This window comes from Equus caballus, chromosome X (assembly GCF_041296265.1).
Source record: "Equus caballus isolate H_3958 breed thoroughbred chromosome X, TB-T2T, whole genome shotgun sequence".
Classification (NCBI taxonomy): Eukaryota; Metazoa; Chordata; class Mammalia; order Perissodactyla; family Equidae; genus Equus; species Equus caballus.
In genome coordinates, this window is record NC_091715.1 from 37,285,512 (window position 1) to 37,310,628 (window position 25,117).

The following is a 25,117-nucleotide window of genomic DNA, read 5'->3' on the forward strand; positions in this document are numbered from 1 at the left end:
CTCTGCCTGCCTCGTTTTGTTTTTCTATTTGATATTTACTTCTCCCCTGAGTTCTATTACATACCTTAAAGTGTGGAGTAGTATAATTAGCTGAAGTACTTTAGTTCCTCCAAAATACATGTTTGAAAAAGACATGACTGCTCATAGATGTGCAGCGACGATCCTTTCTGATACTAAGGAGTTAGGGTGAGGCCAGGTTTCCCATGCCAGTTTTCTCTCCTCAAATATATTTTAACTACAGGAAGTAATTTCCAATCAAAAAGCATTTTTTTGGTGTTTACCCATAACTACGTAAATTCGTGGTTATAAATATTTGATCTTCAAATGCAGCTTTATGAAGCATTCAGTGTATCTAATGTCACATTTTCCAAAAAAGGTTATGTTCCCAAGCAGCATTTTACAGTCTGAATTATTGAATTGTCCCCTTTATAAAATATATATAATATTTACCTTGTATTTGTTATTTGTATACATCGCAGTCTTATTTTGATACGAATACAAATTGTACACTAGATGTAAAGAACTTGTAAATTAAGTCAACCCGTATTCTGATCATTTATGTACACAGATTAGACACATACTCGAGCCGTGTTTTAAAATTTCTAATCAGTTGCATACCTATACTTTTATAAAATACGATACAAATGAGTTAGGAGATTAGGTAGGACAAAGTTAGAGGAAAAAAGATGAGCAAGATTGGTAGGATAAATGGGTTCTCATAGGATGGATGCATGGGTGGATGAAAGGTAGTAATATCCTAGAGGTCTTGAGTTAATAAACAAGTTAATTTATTAACTGATTCGACGTGGAAAGAGATTTCCCATTTATTGGCTTGAATCACTTTTCTGAAGTAGGGGATAAAGAAAGTAGCAGCAGTTTTTGGGGTTGGCAGGTGAAAAGGCTCTGAATGGAGATGGATCATTTGGGAGTATATTGAGTTGGAGGTATCCGAGGGATATCAGATGTTGGTATAGGCAGATATAAGCCTGGAGCTGAAAAGAAGGGCTAGAAATAAGATTTTGAACATGTTCAGTATCTTTTGTTTTACTTTTTTTTTGAAGAAGTTTTTGGAAGAGACCAAATGGAGCCTCTTTTTTGAGTGAAGACTGCCAGGATCTGTTAGCTGTTAGTCATTGGTGTGCAGTAGAGTCCCTCATTGAGTATAACAAAGAGAATTGGAAGAACTGAATTTGAGGGCTTCGAGAAAACCTCCGGCAGATCAGCTTGGCCAGGCATTGTGGCTCACAAGCCCTACCAGAACTTACCAGATTCAGTTCTATATCTTATTTTCGGAGACCAAATCCCTAAAGGAAGTACCATCATATGCTGAGACATTTCCCTAGTTTCATCCATGTATCATAGACTATTAAATTTAGGAATGAAGTTTGTTGGTTTTAAAGCATACTTTCAGAATTGTGGCAGTCTGTAACAATGAAAAACTAATTTGACTGGCAAGAATACTTGACATACCTTCTCTTTTCCCACTTAAATGGTCCGTCAAACCCCCTTTCATAAGGGCTGCATAAAAATAAGTTGTTTCCTCAGCCTGTAGTAGCTCTTTTCTTTCTTCTCTCATCTGTATCATTTTGGATTCTGTTATAGAATTGTCTTTTAAACTTGTATGAGAACATTAATTTCAGTGAGTATTCACTTCTGTAGATGCACAGCTATGGCAGAGTGCCTGGTGTAGAGTAAAAGCTAGTTGCCAACATTTTATTCCTAAAAGGCTTTGTCTACCCTAATTGAATATAGACAGCAGTATCGACTATACACACCTTGTCTACATTGTCTGAAATAAGATTTTTGGGGGTAAGCACACAATTTAAAATACTGGCATTTAATCCTATGTATTGGAATAATTTTTAGAAGCTTTTATCTGGTTCACAGAGTGTCACCCCTAACCCACTGAGTCAGAACATCCAAGATTGGATCTAGAATCCAAACATTGCTCCAAATTAATAATTTGTACATACAAACATTATTTGTGAATTACGAAAAGTTGTCTCATTGCTTGTCTTCAGGATTGGGAATACACTTGAAGGGTTCTACAAATAAAAAGATTCATGAGGTAATCACAGACTCTACAGCCAGAAGTAAAATAATTCAAAAGGAAATAAAGTCTTGAAACTTGAGTTTTATGTGTTAATTACATGAATATAGATTTCCCCTCTCCAGGTAGAAATCAAGTTCCTTAGGCTGTGTAAAGCAAAATTATATGAAGTTATTTTGAAATATTGAACGAATCAAAAGCTTTTGAAACAAAAGGTGACTTTGGTGATAAAGATGTCAACAGAAATTGTAATGAACCGAACTTTGTATTAAATTGGACCAGAAGTGCTCTATAAAAAGAAAATCACTGTAACATTAAAAAAAGTCTTAGTTAAATCTTCTTGCTTGGAAATTAATTTTGTGTAGAATGTTTTTTGCCTTGAGGTTTGTATGTAGTCTTTGAATTGCAGAAGCCTCTACTGCATAGTAACTATTTCATGCAGCAGTAGTCAATTTCAGTCCTGCGATATTTCTGTGTGAGGTACAGATGTTTCCTAGCTGCTTCTATTGGTTGTAGGGATGGGTGCTGGATATTTTACCATGAAATTTTCAGGTTTGGGGGCTAATTATCATAATTGATAGTCATTTCTGCTGATTTATTTGTTAATAGATGTATCTACTTTTCATCTGATTTAGATAGTAGAAATGAAACTGTGAGGTCATGTCATCCCCACCCCAGTCTCATCTCCCTTTAGTTTACTGAAAGGTATATCATTGTTTTTCTTTATATGAGGTGGTTTTGTGTGTCTATTCTTAGTTTCTTAGTAATTATTCTGTAAGTTCTTTCATTCTCATAATGCATGTTTTTGAATATGTACTCTTGGTGAGTAATTTTTCTATATCGTTGCTGTTTGGAAAAGCTTAATATTTGGTAATGTGGGTTCAAAATGGTGTGTCAATGACTTCATTGCTGCTTTTAAGATTGATTAATAAGTATATAAAACATGGTCCAAAACTCCTTCTGCTAGGTTTCATTGCAGGACCTTGAATATTGCTGGATGAAATGTAGGATGGCAATTCGAATTATGCATCTCCTGTTCTTTGTGGGATTTCAGTGTAATCGTAAAACTAAAATAACTGCCGTCTTGAAGGCTGTTTCTTTGCAGGTCAGTTTGTACCCTTGCATGGTTCAGTTAGGAAAGGTCTCTCTTCTCTTGTCTAAATATTAATCTATGTTGGCAGGATAGATTAGACTTAGAAATGTAGTACAATCTGAATGTGTGGCTGCTGTGCTGCTCTTTTTGTCTAGAGGAAAGCAATTGGTTATAAAGCATGCTTTGCTTTCCTAGTACTCACTTTTTAGAATAGTCTGTTTTCTATTGCTGTGGTAGCACACTAAAGGGATTTTGGAGGACGTACAATCTGCTTAGTAGGCCAAGGGAAAATAAAAGCAGTACTCCAAGTGTTCAGATGTTGGTTTTTTTTTCATTCAGTCAACCATGGTGGATAATTTTTCACTTTTGTTGACCATTGTATCCCTAGTGTCTGCTTTGTCCTAAGGGCATTATAGGCTCTTGATAAATATTTGTTGAGTGGATTAAATATTTAATATTTAAGGGTCATAGTCATTTTGTTAGTAGTTTGCTCCTTCAGAATATTACAATCCTTAAATATTAAGAGTACTGCAAATGTAGGCTAGCCTAATTATGCATGCACATAACAGACATTCGTGAATGAATATAATAGCTACTGTGTTCATACCAAATGATGCCTTCTAATCTTTTTTTCGTTTGTAATACTGGGTAGCTGACATGAGTTTATTTTTGTTAATTGAGGGTTCTAGTTGACCAAGTGCAGTTTTGTTGATTCTGTGTTGAAAATATACTACTGAAAGCTTGCTGATGATTATTTCTCTTGATAAATCTAGAAGTTGTCGTTATGGATATCAATTTTTAGTTTGTTCAGCTCTTTAGGTATTTGGATTGTGGATAGGAACGAGCTTATTGTGGTCAATTTTTTTTAGTGGGTTTCTACTTTACTGGGTTTGTTGATTATTTTTAACGCTGAAATTTTGTGGAGACTCAAAATTTGAATATTCATTTGTAGAAATACTTTTTAGAAGAGTTGAAAGAAATTTACTTTTTTTATCTTAAAGATTTTAGTACTTGTCTTCTCTTACTTATAAACCAGGTTTAATGTTTATAAACCAGATGTCACCCATTGTTCTTAAAAATTAGTGTTATGCTTTGAATTTGGGGCCAGCTTATATGATGTAATTATAAGTGAATGCTATAAACTATTTGTGGTTTTATGTTGCCTACACATATAATGGAACAAACGTTCTAAAAGGATAATTATATTTCATAGATGAACTTGAAGACAGCCTATTTGAATCCCTCTTTGTAATATTTCAGATAGTTTTAAAAGGCATTAAATACAATGATTATTGAAGAATCAGTAAGGGTGGATAGTTTTACCATTCTCATAGTAATTTTTTTTGTTTCTGAAGTTCATATCATTTTGAGATAAGCAATGGTGTTCTGACAATACCATCAAATTTTTACTTTGTTTTAAAAACAATGTGTTCTATTTAAACTGTTTTATAACTAATACTTCCTATTTACTTGAAGACTTAAAAATATGAAGCTTTTTTCATATAAACAAAAATATACATAGGATAACGTGATAAAGTTAATTCTTCCCCAAATTCTCAACTGTCTCAAGAAAATAACCCAGCAACCTGTCTCTTATCGGTAATAAATGTTCAAAGTAATTCTAATTGATTGTCTAGTACGTTTTATTTGCATAGCATAGTTTCTTTATGATGTTAGACCTTGGATACCTAAAAATCATTTTAAGACACGTTTATATGACTGCATTTAGTGCAGTAATTTTCTCACTCTCTTCTTACAGCATTTTCAGTTAGCTTTGGTTGACTGCAATCCCTGCACTTTGTCCAATGCTGAAAGTAAGTATTATTAAGTACCGTGGTTTTCTACAGGTATTCAGATCGCTTCATGGCAAATAACAGTAATAATAATAATGACAGTGATAAATTCTGTGCAATTTTTTTTTCTTCTGGAATTGTTGAATTTAACTGTTTTGGTTGCCATGGCTACTTGTACAAATGGAACATGTGAGACCAGTTACTGTGAACAGCCTCTGTCTAAAATAGATATGCTAGTGAACTGGGTTGTTGAATTAAAATTATCTGCACTAATTAACTAGGTTGATTATTTGTGTATTAATTATTGTAGATCACTTGAGGGGATTAAAAACAAAGTTTCCCAGTCTTTTAGGAAAAATCAGTATACAAAGATTCGTATGTGGTAGCTCACTGATTCCTGCTATGTGGTATTAAAATTATTGGTAATTATGAAGACATACTTTGACTTTTTATTATAGTTTTACACATCATAAAGTTTGAGGTGATGTTCTTCAATTACTTCGAAAAGAATGTGTCTTATGAAGCATGTTCTGATACAGTGGTTTTCTTCAGACAATTATTTTCTGCTTCTATGTAGATTTCTTTCCAAAAGCAGATTGGGTTAATTATGGTGTGTTTATCAATAAGTATGTGTTGGCCTATTTATTTAGTTTACTTTAAAGTAGCCAATAAAAACTTTAAGAATATTCATTGGGTTCAAGCTGGATTTCTTTGAAACTTTCTTACTTGACAAATAGAAGTTTTAATTGGAATGTATGAAAAATTGAATTGTTCTTAATGAAAATTTCAAATCAATCAAAGGATTCTAGGTCTTAGAAAGTCAGTATTTTGCTTATAAGTGACTTCATTTTTTAGCCCTATAGAAAGGTGTTAAGAGAAAAGGGGTGTCTGTTAAAAATGCCTAAGAAAATGATTGAATCAATGAAAAAGCTGTAGAAATTTGAATGTAACTTACGTATAACATGAATTAAGACATAGCATGGATTAAATCATCATCTAAACCAGATCAATTATCTCATACTTCTAAAAAGCAATTTCCTGACAAAACATAGAAAGATTTCTGTTTTCTTTAAATGAAACTCAGGATTTAGTACTGATTGGCATATTTGCAGAATAAATGGTGGGAAAGTAACAAATGCAGCAGTGTTTTAGTTTCTAAGATGAGGTTAGATTAGGAGAAGAATTTAACTCATTGATATATTAATTTATAAAGTCTTATTTTATACTTTTTCATTAATTATATATCCAGGTTATATAAACCATCCTAGAATATAGGCCCTTAACATTCTTGTAAAATTAATTTATGAGAATAAGAAAACAGTTGATTTCCATTTAATTGATTATAACTGGTACCTTAAAGTTAATTTTAACTATTTGTCAGTTTGATAACTTTTGAGGGACATTTCATAAATGTCAAACTAAATATTTTGGTAAATCTTCATTTTCTTCTACTCTGTTGAGGTTAAATTTCAGTTGTAGATCATTGCTCTTGAGAGGAAAACACCTGCATATGTAGCAGAGTACCACAGGGCAGAAAACTTTCCTGTTGAATTTGAAGAGGACAGTTTGAACCATCATGAATACATTTTCGAGTTTACTCTGCCTCTCTTTCTGTTATTGAAAAGGGAAATAGGAGGGAGGGTGACTAAGGTCCTGTTTTGCCCAGGACTGAGGAGTTTCCCAGACTCAGGACTTCCAGTGCTAAAAGATTGGTCACTCTAATGGAAGGGCACAAACTTTATTTAGAGACATTAGGCCATTGTACTTCATTTGATTTGGGTAGTTTATTTTAGACAGTCTTCTTGATTACTTGATAACTACGATAATGGCTGACGTCTCACAGGGCACTAACAAATGTAGACTGCCTACTTTGAGCCAGACATTATTGCCGTTTAAACACCAGGGCTCTTTATTGTCTTTGTAAAACTTCTCTCTGAATTTTTGTGTTCACCTATTTGTATATGCCACAGACCTTGACTTTCTTTGAAATCTGCCATGTTACTTTGTGGTACTACAGAGATCAGAAGATTATAGAAAGTAAAGTGAGCTTTTAAAAAAAAGTCTATATGAGATATTTATATTTTATGGCACTTATGTAATTAAAAAATAAGTAGATACACTTATTACTTCTAGAGCTATTTAAGGAGGGGTTAATTACAGTTCGTGTTTTGAAAAGTAGAATCATGGTGATGAGAGACTTTTCATTAAATGATTACCCCTTGGGATAAAATTGTTTCTTCTAGATTTAATTAATTCTATTAATTCTAAAAATAATGTATTAATTTCTGAATAAAGTTTAATTTCAGAACCTTTTATGTTAGTATTTATTAAAAATTTCTACCTCTAATTCAGACTTGCCAAGTGAAACTTTTCCTTTGAAGAGGACTTGTAACCATAACTTTGAAGAAGACTTTTAAGAATTTAAATATATGGTGGTTTTCACACTACAAAAAAGGACACTGTATTTAGTAACTCATGAAATCACAAGCCCTTGACAATAGGGCCTAGGACTGAGCCTGGAGGAGATTGGGATGCTAGTAGGATGTCAGCTAGCTGCTTAGCTTTTCTTCCTTTTCACCTTGGTTAGAGGAGAAAGAAGATCGGGGTAAACGGGCATAGATTTTTCATCTCTTTCTTGTTCTCTTAACCTGTAAGGTAGTCTCCCTCCAATGATGTAGTGAGGTGTGAGATTGGACTGGAACTCTCAAGGAGAGATGTGTTGGAAAATGGGAGTGGGGAATAAGAAAAGCCCTCAACAGATGTAGGTAAAGGGGATATTGATATATGTAGAAGTTTTATTATTACTATTTTTATGTGCTTTTCACGAAGAGCTGATTTTCTTCTTCTAAAGATGATATTTTTATTTTGTCCCATCTCTGATTAGTTAACGTGTGATATTTAATGATTATAGAGAGATGTAGTACTTTTAATCCAAAAATATTTGATTTGAAAGCCCACTGTATATTTTGTTTGTTTTGCACTTTATGGTTATTTAGTTCAGCTGTTCCCAGGTACTGATCCAGGGAATGGGTATAGAATCCCTTGTAGAACTGAATAAAAAGGCAGCTTTCCGGGCCTTGCCCAGGCTCACTGAATCATAATCTTAGGATTCTCTATTTTTAACAAGCCTCCCAGGTGAATCTTGAATTATGGGAATCAGTGAGAGAGTTATTCATGGTGCACTCCCCAACGAGAAATTGGTGATAGTGTGGATCTTGTTTTTAAAGATCCACATAAATATTTTGCATATTATTTTGAAAGGCTCCTAGACTCCTTGAAATCCAACTATGAAATCCAGGTAGATAGAACATTAGAAAAAAAAGATTTGTCATTGAAGAATGATCTGTATTTAAGTAGCTAGTATTCAGGGGTTTTTTTGTTTTTTGTATGTTGGTCTTTTTCCTCCCCAAACCCCCAGTACATAGTTGTATATTCCAGTCGTAGGTCCTTCTACTTCTTCTATGTGAGCTGCCACCACAGTATGGCTACTGACAGCCAAGGGCTGTGGTTCTGCTCCCAGTAACCAAACCCGGGTGAGCGCTGTGGGGCGTGCCAAACTTTAATAGGCTATCAAGGCTAGCTCTAGAATCGAGTTTTGATTCCTGGTTCATTGTTGCTTTTGTTGAATCATTCACACTCTGGTGATGCAGTATCAGGAAGAGCTGCAAATAAAAGTTGAAATATATTTTTGTTTGATTTTCAAGACATACTTCTTGATCTTGGGACTGTTTACTATTCTTTCAAGTGGTTTGATTTTTTTTTCCCCCTAATAACTCTGAAGAACTGATAGAGAAATGCAACAACTCGTTTCCTCTGTGTGTTATTAGCAGTGTCATCCTGGTCTATGACTTCTTTGTATATGCTGTTGGCATGAAATATGGTATAAGAAAAAAATAAGAGGCTTTCTTTGGTTTTAATATGTTTTTTATCAAATACTGACTTTACTATAAATTTTGACTTGTAACTCAGTTTTTAAATACCGTGTTTGAAATCTGTAGATTATAGAAGTTTTCTGCTTAATGTTGCCATTTTGAACTTTGTAAGAAGTATACTCACTTGCTATAGAGTTGAATGTTAATTTTAATAATTAGATTGACAAAATTTGATAATGACCAACAATAAATACATGTAGTTTCTTATGTTCATGTTCTTTAGTATGTTTGTATATTCTATTTTATTAAAGATTTGTTATATTCTGTTACTACTAGACTATGCTTATGTTTTTACATTTTATATTCTTACTTAATTTACCTCAAACATTGCTGTATTGCTGCTGATTGTTATTTTTCATCATCTTTGCAGTTCAATTTCACATTGCACACTTATATGAAACCCAGGTAAGTGTTTTAACTTACTTAAACAAAAATGATCACCCATATCATTTTAAGTGAAATCAGGTACACAGATAATTTAATGGAATTCTTGGCATTACGTCTTGCATACATCTTATACTCCTTAAATGTGGTCAGGATTTTGCTTAGTGAAACAGTCATTACAGAGTACTTGCTGTGTACAAAGAAGTTTATTTAATATGATTTGCCTCTAAACTTGAACTATCTGCAGGTAAATGGCTATATTTAAGAAGATTTCTCTTATTCTTGATGTGAAATGCTTAGTTTTCAAAATGTTTATAGATGGTTATTATAATGCTTTGTGTAAGATTGAAATATCCTTTCCACATGTCACTATTTGAAAGGCATATTAGAGTCACCTCTTGATGTCTTTAACACTACTTTTATGGCTGCTATATTAAAAAACTTTTTCAGTTTAATTTTAGAACATTTTGTTTTTGTGTATGGCAGATTTTGCTTAGATGTATGATAAAAGGTGTAATACATAGACATCTACTCTAGGCAGTGGCATGAAAAATCAGGCATAAGACTATGAGACTAAATATTAGGTAGTCATAGTTTACCCAAAATGTAAATTTTGTAACAGTTTTTTAGGGGAAAAAAAAGTACTGTTATATTTGTACATTTTTGTAAGGTCTGTTTTGTTTCAGAGCCACTATGAGGTGGTTTTAAAAAATTAACCCAGATTTCTAGACACCTCTGTCTGCATGCTTCACACCCTCCCACCCCCACCCCCGCTGCCACTGGTCCACTGAATCAGAATTGATACACACTCAGGTTTGAATACCCTGCTAATCTAGGGATTTTTAACCACCTTGAGAAGGTGCAGGTGAGAATCACAGGCTAGTTGTGGGGCAGAGTGTTTGCCTGCCAATGCTAATCCCAGCCTCCTGTGGACTGCAGATTTTTGCCAAATCAGCAAAGGCCCTAGGGTGAAATCAGCTTCCTCTCTAAAGTTCGTTTTTCCTTGGAGTCTTAGCTCTTTCTGCTCTCATTATCTCAGGAGCTCTCTGCTGCCTTTAAAGGAATGAGTCGTCGCCACCCCCCCCCCCGCCCCCCCCCAGCTTTTGTAGTTCTTAGTGAGATCCCTGGTCTGTCACTAGCTTTCGAAGAAGTTGTTTTCTCATCTTTATTTTTAATGAGTGTTTTTGCTGGAGAGATAATTCTATTTGATTATTTTATTTGACCACTTTGAAATTTACATTCTGTTGGCTTCTGGCTTTCATTGTTTCTGATGGGAAGTTGTCTGTTGGTGTTAATTTTTTAATCTTGTGAAGGTAATGTGGGGACAGAGCCCTCCATTGATTCTTGCATTTGATAAATTTTAGTACCCATTAAGATTAAACAACGAAGAAAATTCATGGCAAGCAGAGTATATAATTATTAAATGACGGGAAGATGATGCTGTAAGCATATGAAAGGATTGAAAAATATCTACGCCAGTGCTTATAACAAGGATTTTCATTTTCAGGTGAATAATTAAGAAAAGCAAAAAGGCCTCTCTGCCTACCTATAGAAAGTTACTTTTTATAGTTCAGCTGATTCATACCAGTGGACCTTATTTATGAATATGACCTTTTAAAATGTAAATTTAAGTAGTCATAAGTGGTTAGTGGCTACTACTAGGTAACCACATAGTTCAAGGGAAGTTTCTTTATATAGGAAGAAGTCTTCCTGCTAATAAATGTAGAGAGAATTCATCATCATTTCACAAACCCTAAAAGCCTTGTCCCTACATTGTCTCCACAGGATTAAACGATAGGCAGTAATTAAAAGTGAAAAGTGACGGAATGCTTTTTTAACTAGAGTGGTTAAGGAAGGCCTCTCTGAGCAGGAGCTGTTTGGACTGAGTCCTGAATGGAGAGAAGGAGCCAGTGATATAATCAGTTGAGGCTGATGGTGTGTGTGTGTGGGTATGTTGCTGGGTCATTCTAATAAAGCAAGTACAATGGGTCTGTGATATTGAGCTTACAATATTTGAAAGACAAAAAGGAGGCCTTTTGTAGAGATGGAGATAGATGTAGGGTGTTTTTAAAAAATTTTTTAACGTTTATTATATGAATTTAGGTTTGGGTTATTTTTCAACTTTATTGAGGTATAATTGACAAAATGGTAAGATATTTAAAGTGTACAGTGTGATGATTTGTTATATGTATACATTGTGAAAGGATTTTTCCCATCAAGTTAATTAACACATCCATTGCTTCACATCTTCCCCTGCCTCTTTTTTTTGTTTTTCCTTCCTTTTGGGATGAGAACATTTAAGTTTTCTTAGTAAATTTCAATTATACAATTCAGTGTTATCAACTGTGATCATCGTGTTATACATTAGATCCTCAGACCTTATTCATCTTATAACTGAGGGTTTGTACCCTTTTACCAGCTCCTGTCTATTTCCCCCACCCCCACCCCCTGGCAGCAAGTTTTCTACTCTGTTTCTGAGTAGAAAACTACTCCTCCCCCCACTTTTTTTTCAGATTCCACATATAAGTGATACCATACAGTTTTTGTCTTTCCCTGTCTGGCTTATTGCACTTAGCATAATCCCTTCTAGGTTCATTCATGTCACAAGGGCAGGATTTCTTTCCTTTTTTAAGGCTGAAATACTATTCCGTTGTATTCATATACCATATTTTCTTGATCCATCTCTTGATGGACATTTAGGTTGTTTGCATACCTTAGCTGTTGTGAATAATGCTGCAGTGAACATGAGAGTACAGATGTCTCTTCAAGATAATGGTTTCATTTCCTTTGGAAATATACCCAGAAGTAGGATTGTTGGATCATATGGTAGTTATGTGTAGGTTTGGGTAATTTTGATGGGATGTCATCTCCCCCACACCCATTATTAGTAGATTTTAAAAATTAGATTCTCATAGGTTTCTATGCATATTGTCATACTCTCTCTAAATAAAGATAATTTTATTTCTCTGTATAGTGTCATATCTCCAAGTAAATATATTATGAATTATTCTTGGACATTTATATCAACTATTTAGTTTACCTTTCCCATTTTATTAGCTGAGACCTCCAGAATCATTTTTTCTAATAGTAATAATAGTTTTAACCAGCCTTCTTTTCTTTTTCTTTATTTTAATAACTTGAACAGTTCACCATCTAAATTCTTATTAGCCTTTAAAAATTAAGGATACAGGATTTCTCCCTTTTAATTTTGTTATTAAAACATTATTGACTTTTGAATAGATAATCCAAAATCAAAGTGCCTGAAAGAATACACAATGAAGTATCCTCCCTCTTTTTCCCTAGCCACCTATTCCCCTCCTAAAAGCCACCAGTGTTTTTCATATTCCTGCAGAGAAACTCAATGTGTATACAAAGAAATCCATATATGTGTTTGCACATATATTTGTTTTTGTTTTTTGAAACAATAGTTACATATGTTTTCTCTTGACCTTGCTTAAATTGGTTTTTTTTTTTTTTTAGCTTAGCATTATATTTTGGAAATCATTCCCTATCAGTACATGTAGAGCTATATTATATTCCTTTGCATAGATGTACTATAACTAATTTAATTACTCCCCCTTGAGAGATAGTTACAAATAATGTTATTGTGAATATAATACTGTTTATAAGAATTAATGGTTTTATTTTTAACATTGTCTTCTAACTATCCAGCATTAGTTTTTTATTGAGACACTGTAGACTGGTTTCATTTATTTATATTATATAAATCCAAAAGTTCTAAAGAAAGAAAAATAAATTCCAGCTGATATTTAAATATGCAGTAAATATGTCATGATTATATAGGGTTTGTTCCATGAATTTAAGGATGATTCAATGTGAGGAAATCTGCTAACGAAACAAACAAAAATCAGTGTAGGGAAAACTAACCATATTGTGAGGAAGGAAGAAAGATCTTTTTAAAGAAATTAATGTGAAAAGGAGAGGAAAATAGTAGACCTAATTAATAGATCAAAACCTTAGTATTCTGAAAAAATTAAAGTAGATGAAACACTAGCTAACTTGATCAAGGAGATAAAGGAGAAATAAGGCACAGATAACACAAAATAAGATAACTATGGGAACAGAAGAAATTAGAGCTATCATAGGAGACTACTTAGCAGACCTCTGTGCAAGTGAAAACTTAAATAAAATGGACTACTTCCCAGGGAAATGCAGATTAGCAAAATTGACCTCATTAGGATTAGAAAAGTTATAAAAAGCCAAGTTCCATAAAAAGAAAGAGAAAATTAAGTAATGCCCTATAGAAAGCACCATGCCCAAATGGTTTTACAGCAGAATTCTACCAGGCCTTTGAAGACCAGATAATTCTAATACAGTATAGATTGTTCAAGAGCATTGAAATTGAAGAAAAACTTGCTCGTTTCTTTTTTTTTTGAAAGGGGAGGGGGCTTATTAGCAGCTTTTAATCTCACCTTGAGAGACATGTGTTTGATAATAGTTAAGGTGCTTTCTGCACTTGTTGGTTTTTGTAGCATATTTTAAAAATGTAGTGGAAACAAAAATCCCTGATTCTAAAAATTAATCAGGTCATAGTGCTTTGGTATTTTTTAATACCATAATGCTTTGTTTTTTGAAATTATAAAGTATTTATGACATAAATTTTGCTGTTTTAGCCATTTTTAAGTGTACAGTTCAGTGGCATTAAGTGCATTCACATTGTTCTGCAACTATCAGCACCATCTATCTCCAGAACTTTGATCATCCCAAGCTGAAATAGCCCCTGGCAACCACTGTTCTACTCTCTGTCTCTGTGAGTTTGACTACTTTAGATACCTCATGTAAGTGGAACCACACAGTATTTGTCCTTTTGTGTCTGGTTTATTTCACTTAGCATATTATCTTTGAGATTTGTACATGCCGTAGCATGTGTGAGAATTTCACTCCTTTTTAAGGCTGAATAATATTCCACTCTAAGTATACACCACATTTTGTTTATCCATTCATCTGTTGGTGGACGCTTGTGTGGCTTCCACCTTTTAGCTGTTGTGAATAATGCTGCTATGTACAAATATCTGTTTTGAGTCTCTGCTTTCAATTCTTTTTTTTTTTTTTTTTAGATTGGCACCTGAGCTAACAACTGTTGCCAATCTTTTTTCCCCCCCTGCTTTTCCCCCCCAAATCCTCCCAGTATATAGTTGTATATTTTTTTTTAGTTGTGGGTCCTTCTAGTTGTGGCACGTGGGATGCCACCTCAACATGGCCTGATGAGCGGTGCCATGTCCGCACCCAGGATCCGAACCGGCAAAACCCTGGGCTGCTGAAGTGGAGCGCGTGAACTTAACCACTCGGCCACGTGGCCGGCCCCTCAATTCTTTTTGATATATACCCAGAAGTGGAATTACTTGATCATATGGTAATTCTATGTTTAATTTTTTGAGGAACTGTCATACTGTTTTCCCCAGTTCTTTTTGAAGCAAATATAACATTGATATCTGAACCTGATAAAGACAGTGCAAAGAAGAATCAATATACAGACCAATATCTGTGTTGGTATTCTGATGACTATTGGTGTAAAAATAATAAATAATACTAAATAAAATATTAGCAAACAAAATCCATTACCTCTTTAAGCAGATAATATGCTATGACCAAGTGGAATGCAAGGTTGATTCAATATTAGCAAATCCATTAATAATGTGTATCATCATAATAGAGCTAAAGGTAAAATCAAATCATTCTCACCATAGATGCTGAGAAGCCTTTGACAAATTGAGCACCAATTCCCAATAAAAACACCATTGAGCATAGGAATTGAAAGTTACTTTCTTAGGATAAAATTCAAATATTCTAGTCTCCAAGTCAGTACCTTACTTAAGGGGAAACACTAGAGACATTTTCACAAAAATTAGGAAGAAGGCAAAGATGCCCACTGTTTCCATTACTCCTCAAATTATGTAGATTAGTTAATAATATTTTACCAGTGTTAATTCTGTCAGTCTTCATGTACTTCGAAGCTCTGTTATTGTTATGTAATCCTGATGTATTAGTCCTTTATCATTATAAAATATTTCTCTTTATTTCTGGTGATAGTCTTTGCCTTGAAGCCTACTTAATCTGAGCTGAATCTAGTAACTTCAGCTTTCCAGTGCTTACTGTTTGTGTGCTTTTTCTGTCCTTTTATTTCAACCTACTTGTGTCTTTATATGTGAAGTATATCTCTTACCAATACTATATTTTTGGCTCTTTTGTAACTCTGTTCTGGCAATCTCTTTTCTCTTGTTTGTTTGGAATGTCTAGTCCATTTATATTCAATTTGATTACTGATATGATTGCGGAAAATTGGCTCTCATTCTTGTTGTATCCTTTCTATTTTGTTGTTTTTCTCCGGCTGTTTTCAAGGTTATTCTCTTTCCATTTGGTTTTTAAGAATTTGACTATGATGTGCCCAGGGATTGGTTTTTCTTCTATATTTATACTACTTGTGGTGTTTTTAGTCCTTTGGATATGGGATTTGATGTCTCATCAGTTCTGGAAAGTTGTTAGCCATTATATTGTCGATATTTTTTCTGCCCTATTCTTTCTCTCTGCTCCTTCCTGGACTCCAGTTACATGTATGGTAAACTATGTTATTATCTCATACATCTTTGGATGGCTTTTTTTTTTTAATCTTTTGTCTATTTTTTGCTTCAGACTGGACACTTTTTTTTTAACTGTTCTTTGCTTGTTTTGTTTTTTCATCTCCACTCAGCTATTCAGTCTGTCCAGTGATTTTTAAAAATTTCAGATTAGTATTTTTCACTTCCAGAATTCTTTGTTTCTCTTTCAGTTTCTCTTTCTGTGCTCTGATTTCCTGTCGCTTAACTCATTTTGATTATGTTTTCCTTTTCGTCTGTGAACATTGTTAAAATAGCAGCTTTAAAATTATTTGCCCATTTCAACATCTGAGTCATTTCATGGTTGATTTTCATTAATTATCTTTTCTTTTGAACGTGAGTAGAATTTTCCTAATTCTTTATAAATCTGGTAATTTTATCCTGGATAGCATGAATAATACATTGTAGAAAGTGACTTTGTTGTGTTTTTCTGAAGATATTTTTGTTTTATTAGCCAGTTAACTTTGCTCAAGTCACACTCTAAACTTTGTCACACCTGTGGTGGGCAGCAGCTGAAATCACTTTAGTTGTTTTAGGCTACCCCATATCTGTTGTGTTCAGAGGTCAACCAGAGATTTGGGCAGAGTTTAATTGCAGAGTTTGGGGTTTTGACTCTGCTTCCTAGATTTCTCTCCTTGCTTCCACCTCTTGTGATAGCTTTAAAGTTTGTTCTCTGATTCTTCAAGCTAGTAAGATTGCTGATTTCTATTTGAGTTCTAGCCAGCCAGGCACCAATTGTGGCCTGCCTTCAGGTGAAAATTCTGGAAAAAGGGGGTTACTCATCCAGTGCCATTCCTTTCCACTAAGTGTTAACTTCTCTGGTTTTACCCTGATTTCGGTTTCTCTTTAGTGCTTTTTGATTGTTAAGTTTTACATTTTATCCAGAATTTAAAGCTGTCTGTGGAATGCTACTCCACCATTACCAGAGGCAAAACTTTACTAAATGCCTTTAGAGATAAACTCATGTTGCTTTTTATACAGTATTTATAATTGTTACTTAATGTTCTACTGTAACCATCCATCATATTTTGTTGCCACTCACCTAGAGACATAGACCTAGGTTGTCCCCCAACTCCCTGATGCTGCAAACAGTACCATTTAGAATATTATCTGTGGGAAGGTTTCTTTGGCATATATATCCCAAGAGTGAGATTGCTAGATTGTAGTATATTTGCATAGCTAATTTCATGAGTAAATCCCTTCCACCAGGGCTTGAGTGTTTTCCTTTACTCACATCTCCACATCACTTGGAATTACCCACCTTTCTTATGTTTGCCAATCTGATGGTTAGAAGGTAGTATCTCATTTAAACTTGCGTTTTCTGAGTTTTAGAGATGTACACTTCTTTACATTTTTTACCTTTTTTTCTTTCTTTTGAGGAAGATTAGCCCTGAGCTAACTACTGCCAATCCTCCTCTTTTTGCTGAGGAAGACTGGCCCTGAGCTAACATCCATGCCCATCTTCCTCTACTTTATATGTGGAACGCCTACCACAGCATGGCTTTTACCAAGCGGTGCCATGGCAGCACCCAGGATCTGAACCAGCGAACCCTGGGCCGCCGAGAAGCAGAATGTGTGCACTTAACTGCTGCACCACTGGGCCGGCCCCTGTTTTTTACCTTTTATGTATTGGTTTTTATGTCCATTGCTTATTTTTCTGCTTATGTGTTTCGAGTCAAATCTTTACTCTTTCTTGTGATTTGTGCTGTTTTGGCCATGTCAAATAAATTCTTTCCCATAAAGGAATTATGCTCCTACGTTTTCTTCTCTTAGCTTTATGTTTTTTTTGTGTGTATTAGGAAGATTGGCCCCGAGCTAACATCTCTGCCTTCCTCTGTGTGGGATGCTGCCACAGCGTGGTTTGATTAGCAGTCCTAGGTCCGCCCCGGGGATCCGAACCTGTGAACTCCGGGCTACTGAAGTGAAGTGCGCAAACTTAAGCACTATGTCACTGCGCCGGCCCCTAGCTTTATGTTTTTACCTTTCACATTTAGGTCTTTAATGCAGTTGCCAGTTTTTTGTATATGGTATGAGGTAGAAATCCAACTTCATGTTTCTCAATATGATGCAACCAGTTTTTCAAATATGTCTTTTTTTTAATTGCCATCGTTTGGAAGTATGTTTTAGCATTTGTTGAGGTAATTCCACAAAGTAGTCTTCCTAACATATACATCTGATCGTATTACTTGAACTCATTCAGTGGTACTCCATTGTCTTAGGATGTAGTCCATAGTCTTCAAGATGATTTAGGAAGGTCTTCGTGAAGTCATCTCTATTTGTCTCTGCGTTCTCTGCCCAGCCTGCGAGTACTCTAAACTTAAAACGTGCCCTTTCTTCCTCTGGGAAATATCATACTGTTGTACATAGTACAATATGTTTTGTTTGTTTTTCTGCCTGTATTCTTTACTACACTTAGTCCCAGTTTCTGTTATGTATTAGGTGTTCAACAAATATTTACAAATTGAAGGAATTTAGTTGAATAACTTAGTCTCCTTATCCTTCATTAACTATCTAATTGACTTTTTCAGACCAGATTAATGTTTAGGGGAAACTAATTTAGCTGACGAATAAAAGTTAATGTAGTCACTACTGTTAATCTCAGTGGACAGTTCCCTTCAAATCTTTCCTGTGTTGACATACTATATTCATATAGCTGCTTATTTGTTTCCATAGGTGTTGAGTTATCTCATTTGATCCTTAGAACAACTCTAGATAGAAAGATTGGGCATTACTTCTGTTTGACGAATGTTGAATCATAGTGTAAGTGAGGCTCACACAGCTAAGTTTTGTATTTCTGCCTACCTTTTTTTTTTTTGAGAAAGAGCTGTTTACTCAGGCAGCTGTGTACTATTAGTGATATGAATAAAAGCCACTTCAATCTCTTGTTCTGTCAAGTATGTTATAAAGGTAATATTTTTGAGGTTTTCTTTTTGTTGGCCATGCTTTTCTTTCTTCCTTTCTTTTTTAAAATTCTTTTGGAGGAGTTATCTTAAGCTTTATGACCAGCAAACCAGTTTCAGTCATATTGGTACTTTTGGGGGAGAGAACTGTGGGTAAATGGTTTCAATTAGAGATTTGCCTATGGAACCTTAAATAGTACAAACATTGTTAGACTGTAACTATAGGAGATTTACTGTCTTTAAAGTCATATATATTGTCAATTTTTTCACAGGATATTTTATATACTAGTAGATGTATCTTTTAAATTAAAAGTAGATTTTAACTGCTTTTGTACTTAGATTTTGTAAAGCGTTTTCAGCAGTGTGCTCTATTGTTCATATTAAGTCGTTTGGGAACTTGGTGTTTCTAGGCAGATTATGCACTTGGAGGTGGAATACTTCTCTGGCTTCATAAGTGTTATTAAATAAAGTTGAAATCATTTATGCTATTAAATAGGTTGAGACGATTTTAACTGTTGAGATTTGGCAATTTCTTAAAAGGTCATATTTTAATGATACTTCATTATACTGAATGTTTTACTGGTGTTAGATACTCTGAAACATGGCCTATTAACCACAACTGTCTAGTGTTAAAGGAACATTTAGTAATGGAATTAGCACTTTTTTTTTTCAGTTTATTGAAAAAATATGCCAAAGTATCAGTATTGTGTAAATCTTAATATATGAGCTAGTTCTTTAAAGATATTAATTTTATTTTTCTTTAAATCTCTCTTTTTCTGCTCTTTAGAGGAAGTATCATTCTGCAAAGGAAGCTTATGAACAACTTTTGCAGACAGAAAACCTTTCTGCACAAGTAAAAGCAACTGTCCTACAACAGTTAGGTATGTAATAGTATACGTTTAGTGTATGAAAGTACTTCTCTTTATGTATTTTACGTATCAGGGATGGCAAATATGTGGCTCATATATTGTATTCCTTTTCCTTCCTTTGCCAAGAATTGATATAATTAATCTGAATCCAACGTATTTCTACCCTCTGCCAAGCGCTGTCCATCTCACAGTCCTTCTCATTGTGATTCTTTAGTGCAGGTAGTCCTTTTAAATTCTCAAAATTATTCTCCAGTACTTGACCCATTCGCGAGAGGGATTGAATTCTTTGTTTGTGGCAGATGAGCTTAGCACTCAGTGAAGTTAAGTGATTTGCCTCAAGTCACTTAGTGGTTGGTGAGCTTGCTTTCATAGCTCTAGCAATAATATTAACTAAAACCTTTTATCTAAAAATTGTGCAAGATCTAACACTATAGTTTCTGTACATATGCTAATATTGAACATGAAGGAATGTAGCCATTTGGATGTAATGTGTCACTATCACCAAGGAGGTAGTGCTGGAGTTCTCCAACATTTAATTTTGTTGCTTAGTTATCGAGTCATGTTTCTAGTGTCTGTATTTGGTATTTGGGTTTTTCCCCCAGCTTTTGTTTATTTGTTTTTGGTCTGAGCAATTAATTTGTTCTTAATTTTTAACCCATGTTGTAGTAATATGAATGTTTTCATAATATGACTTTATATAATTTTAAAATCATTTAAGCTTAGATTTTATCACTTCGTGATATTAATTCATATCATGATTAATTATACAAAACAAACGTATGAAACTCATGTTTTTAGTTTTGTTTTTAGTTTAATCTCTGGTTAGAATTTTACTTGAGTTGTCCATATTTTTAAAAATTGTAGAGGTATTTAAATATTTGCTTTTACTGAGTTACATTACTCATATTACTGAGTAATGTGAATTTGTATCTTTAAATTAAAACATGTTTATTAGTACAGTAAACAAAAGGTTCTGTGTTCTTAAGTAAAAAGAACAAAGTGTTGCTTTTAGAATATACAGCTTACTCATTCAGCTAATACTTGAATACAAACTTTTTTTAATCCATACTATTTTTGATTTTTTAATGCATTTTACCTGCAGCAAAGAATGTATCAATCGCAAAAATGCATACACCTTTCAAATTTAAGAAATGATTTGAAATAGTTTTGGTTTTAGTTATGTCTGAATCACCTCTTCTCTTTGGCATTGGCTTACCATATTTCGGAGTGTATAAGTAAACTTTTCATGGTTTTGAAAGGAAAAATACTTCCCCTAATTGAGTCTAATTTATGCCTGTACATCCTTCTTACTTGCTTGTCACTGTTGCTTAAGCAGCTCCTTTTAGAGCCTGTTACTCTAGGTCCTGTTCTTACTAGTAATAGCAGAAGAGATAAGGGAGGAACAGATGAATAAACATCTGATTGACTTATATTTCCATAAAACCTGGTAACTCAAACTTAAAATATCTTTTGGAGTGTAGCAACTTTAATAAATGTCAGAAAGTGAGGGTTCTTATTTGTTACCTATACTGTGGACTATACATAAAGAACAGAGCTGGTTTTATGCACTTGAATTGATCCAGAACTGAAATATGATTCCCTGAGAAATTAAACCAAATTATTCCTGTGTGTCTTGAAGGTTTAGAATACACTATTCCATGATCCAATCTTTTGATTGCTTACATAGCCATCTAGTTTATTCATTTATAATAAGAATTGTATATATTTAAGATGTGCAACATGATGTTTTGATATACATAGTGAAATGATTACTACAGTCAAGCTAATCAACATATCCATCTCCTCACATAGTTACCATTTGTTTTTGTGTGTGGTGGGAGCACCTGAAGTCTATTCTCTTAGCAAATTTCCCATATACATTACAGTGTTATTGACTGTAGTCATTCTGCTGTACATTAGCTCTCTAGACTTATTCATCCTACATAACTGCAACTTTGTACCCTTTGCCCAACATTGCCCCCTTTCCCCCACCTCACTCCTCCTGGTAACCACTGTTCTGCTCTCAGCTTCTATGTATTCAACTATTTTAGATTCCACATATAAGTGAGATTATGTACTATCTAAATTTATTTAATAAACATCTGTAGTACCCATTTTGTATCATTCTTATTTGCACCATTCGAATATACTTATAGCCTTGGGTTTCTTTTTAATTGTCAAATGCTGTATAGTTTTTATTTTATATAAGATGTGAATATATGTGGCCAATGCCAATAAGGTAGGGTTGTGTGTGTGTTTCACTCTGAGCTATCATTGATTATATGGCCTTATATTTGTTGCTTGGAAATAAACATTGGGTTAATAGACTGTCTTGGAGATTCTTAAAATGCACATAAATTTTTACATGGAACAGTGAATAAGAGTTAACATCTTTATGTTCTTTGTTTCATAACTTGGAATTTTTTCAAATACAAAAATCAGAAAAGAAAAGAGAAACTATAGTTTGTAATCTACTAAGTGTTAAGTCAGTGCTTAAAATCGTTTTAATGTCTCTGGAATAAAAGTTCTTTGACTGTACCTTCCTGTGAGAAAAAGACTTTGTCGTGGCCGGAATTGGCAGTTCTAAATTTTGGGACTGTGTCTGCCAAACTAAATGAATAAATTGACGGAAGAGAGTACTTTTACTTGTTTTCTGCTTAGTATTCTTAAAAATAGAACAACAATTAAGTCGTTTCAGTAAATATTTTTAATCATTTACTATAGGTTGGATGCATCACACTGTGGATCTCTTGGGAGATAAAGCCACCAAGGAAAGCTATGCTATTCAGTATCTCCAAAAGTCCTTGGAAGCAGATCCTAATTCTGGCCAGTCCTGGTATTTCCTTGGAAGGTGAGACTTATCAGACACTTAAGTTTTGCTTTTGTGTATTTCAGCTAGGAGATTTGAATTATGATCTAAAATGTTAGTTTGCATTTATAGCCTGATCAGTGTATTTTCTGTTTTAAATATATTATAACAAAGATTTCTGGAAGTTAAAAAAATAGAATAAAGTTCTGAATGTGGTGGTTTTCTCACAGCATAATATGGTTTACCAGGGCATTTCTTATTTTGCTTATTGGGTTTTCATTTGACTTGAATTATTGCTGGTTTTTAAAAAGTCTTATCAGATAGTAATTCTTCATTTGTGTGTTTAAATGCCTTTCCTTTTGATTTTAGTATTCTCTTTATATGTTTATTTAACAGAACAGAGAATTAATTTCTCGTTCCACCTGGTGACTACTAGTAGCCAGTGGCACCTTGCTATTTATAATTTTGATTAATGATATATACCTTAGTATGGACATATTTGATTAATAGTAGTTCTCAAATCACAGTTCTACGTGAAATCTTACAGTAAGAAGGTGGGATACGTTATTACTGGATTTGTTGGAAAGGAGAAGTGGCATGTAGTGAAAATAGTTCTCTGCAAGTCTATAAACTTTCCTTTGTACTTTCAATATCTGAATTGTGCTTACCGATTATCTGAAATATACCTTATGTATATGTATCTGATAGATTGTATTTTGGGGCCATCATCATATTTCATTTTGCTTCCTAATTGGTTTTAGCTTATGTGGTATGGTTGAAAGGTCAGTATACTAGGAGCTGAGAGACTTGAATTCAAGTCTTGGCTAGGCTGCTGTTTGTGGAGTCATGGATGGTACAGTTAAACCTTTTGAGACTTCAATTTTCTTTTAACCTATTAAATAAGATGATTCTATTAGGTCAGTGATCTTCACTGGGGGCTGTTTTGCCTCATAGGGGACATTTCATAATGTCTGGAGATATTTTGGTTATCACAATTATGGGGAATGCTGCCTGCATGTATCTAGTGGGACAGCCCTGTGCAACAAAAGATTACCTGGCCCAAAATGTCCATAGTGCTGATGTTGAGAAACTCTGGGTTAGATTATCTATTAGGTACCTTCCCACTCTAAAGATTTCAATTTTATGACTTCTTTTGAAATTATCCTATTGTTATTTTAATTTTAAACTTTTTTCCATAGGAATATTTTACTTTCAATTTGCTGTATAATCACATTAAATTTTAGTATTTTTAGTATTTTTTCTTTAAATTAAGCAAAGTATATTTGTATGAAAGGGAATATTATTAAGGTGTTTTCTTCTTTAAACACATAATTGATTATTCATTAATAATGTACAACAAGAATTGACTGGAAAAGTACCTAGTTTTAGCAGGGATTTTCTAATCTCGTCCTAGGCTTGTAAAATTGTCTAATTTGCGTTGCTCGTTAATAAAGCTGGAGAGTCCAAACTTTGTCTCCCTCTTTCACTAAAGATCTTTGGAAGCTGAAACTATGTTTTACCACCTTTGTATCTTCTTGCTATTCAAAGTGGCTGTTAAATAAAAATAAATGAACTAACTAAACACCATCTGTGTTTGTGGCTAGTGCCATTACTACTGTTTGTGTTGCACAGTGGGAGGCTTCATACAGTCACTGGAAGGGAGGTCTAGTACAGGAAAGTAGGGGCCATCTAGTCATTGCCTGTAGTGTTAACATTTATATATGAAAATTTCTTTTAATATAGATTAAAAGGAATATGTGCCAGAAAGTATTTTCCTTTTGACCTAAGCTAAAGATGAGTAGTTTAATACAATACAATAGTGTGGATGTCTTTTTAGGGTACGTTTTGTTTTTAATTCTAGGCATATAAAATTAATATATAATGAAACATCTAAAATTGCTATTTTAGTAATGCTGTAATTTTCAGCTCAGTGAGCAGTGTTACGGTTGTACTAATATAATTTGAGGACTGTTTTAGATTTTTTCTATGTTTACTTTTCTTACCTTCTTTCACTGCCTTCTAATGTGTTGCTTCTAATCTGTTTTGTTGTGGGAAAATTTATAAATAAATTATATTTTATAAGTTATTAAAGCTCTGATCGAAGACTTCAAGTGTCAATAAACAACTTTGGAATTTGATGACCCTAATATTTCTGAGGCTTTTTATTACTTTCCTCTGCATTCAGGTCTGTGTTGAAGATTGAATTTGCTCCTCATTTGGCATGTGTATATCATAATGAAAGTGTAATGTGATAATGCTCTTATACCAGCATTAATCATTGACTGTGTTATCACAGAGCTTAAAGAATGTAAAGGCTGGGAGGGACCAAGGAGGTCATCTAGTTCACCCTGTAAACCCTGTCCTTTTATAGATGTAGAAAGCGAGTTCGGAGGAGTAAAATGTTTTGTCCAAAGTTACAGTCCCGTAGGTAACTAATATCAGAGCGGGGAGTAGATCCTAGCTTCAGCACCCAGTGCTGTTTTGATTATACAAGGCTGTCTCAGGGGAAGCCTAGTGAAGTTTTATTAGAGAAAAAGTGGTTGGTGGTTGGACTGGGACATCTGTATTTAGGCACAATTCGTTTCCTACTTTCACTTTGTAGAAATGGAATGTGAAAACATTGGTTTGGGGAATTACTGCTCATTCCTCCCAGTGGTTAGACAAATTTGTCTG

At 34.0% G+C, this 25,117-nt stretch overlaps 1 protein-coding gene across 21 annotated transcripts in view; it reads left to right on the plus strand.

The window, feature by feature from the left end:
* Window positions 1-25,117, plus strand: part of KDM6A (lysine demethylase 6A) — a 206,640-nt gene that overhangs the window by 126,500 nt on the left and 55,023 nt on the right. For all 21 annotated transcript variants that reach the window (XR_011434733.1, XR_011434732.1, XR_011434734.1 and 18 more), the window contains 4 exons: window positions 4,903-4,957; window positions 9,239-9,273; window positions 19,554-19,647; window positions 22,360-22,486. Coding sequence is in view for 15 of the 21 variants with exons in the window: in XM_070257372.1 (XP_070113473.1) it covers window positions 4,903-4,957; window positions 9,239-9,273; window positions 19,554-19,647; window positions 22,360-22,486 (311 nt within the window). In the remaining 6 variants the exon portion in view is untranslated. The remainder of the gene's footprint in view (window positions 1-4,902; window positions 4,958-9,238; window positions 9,274-19,553; window positions 19,648-22,359; window positions 22,487-25,117) is intronic.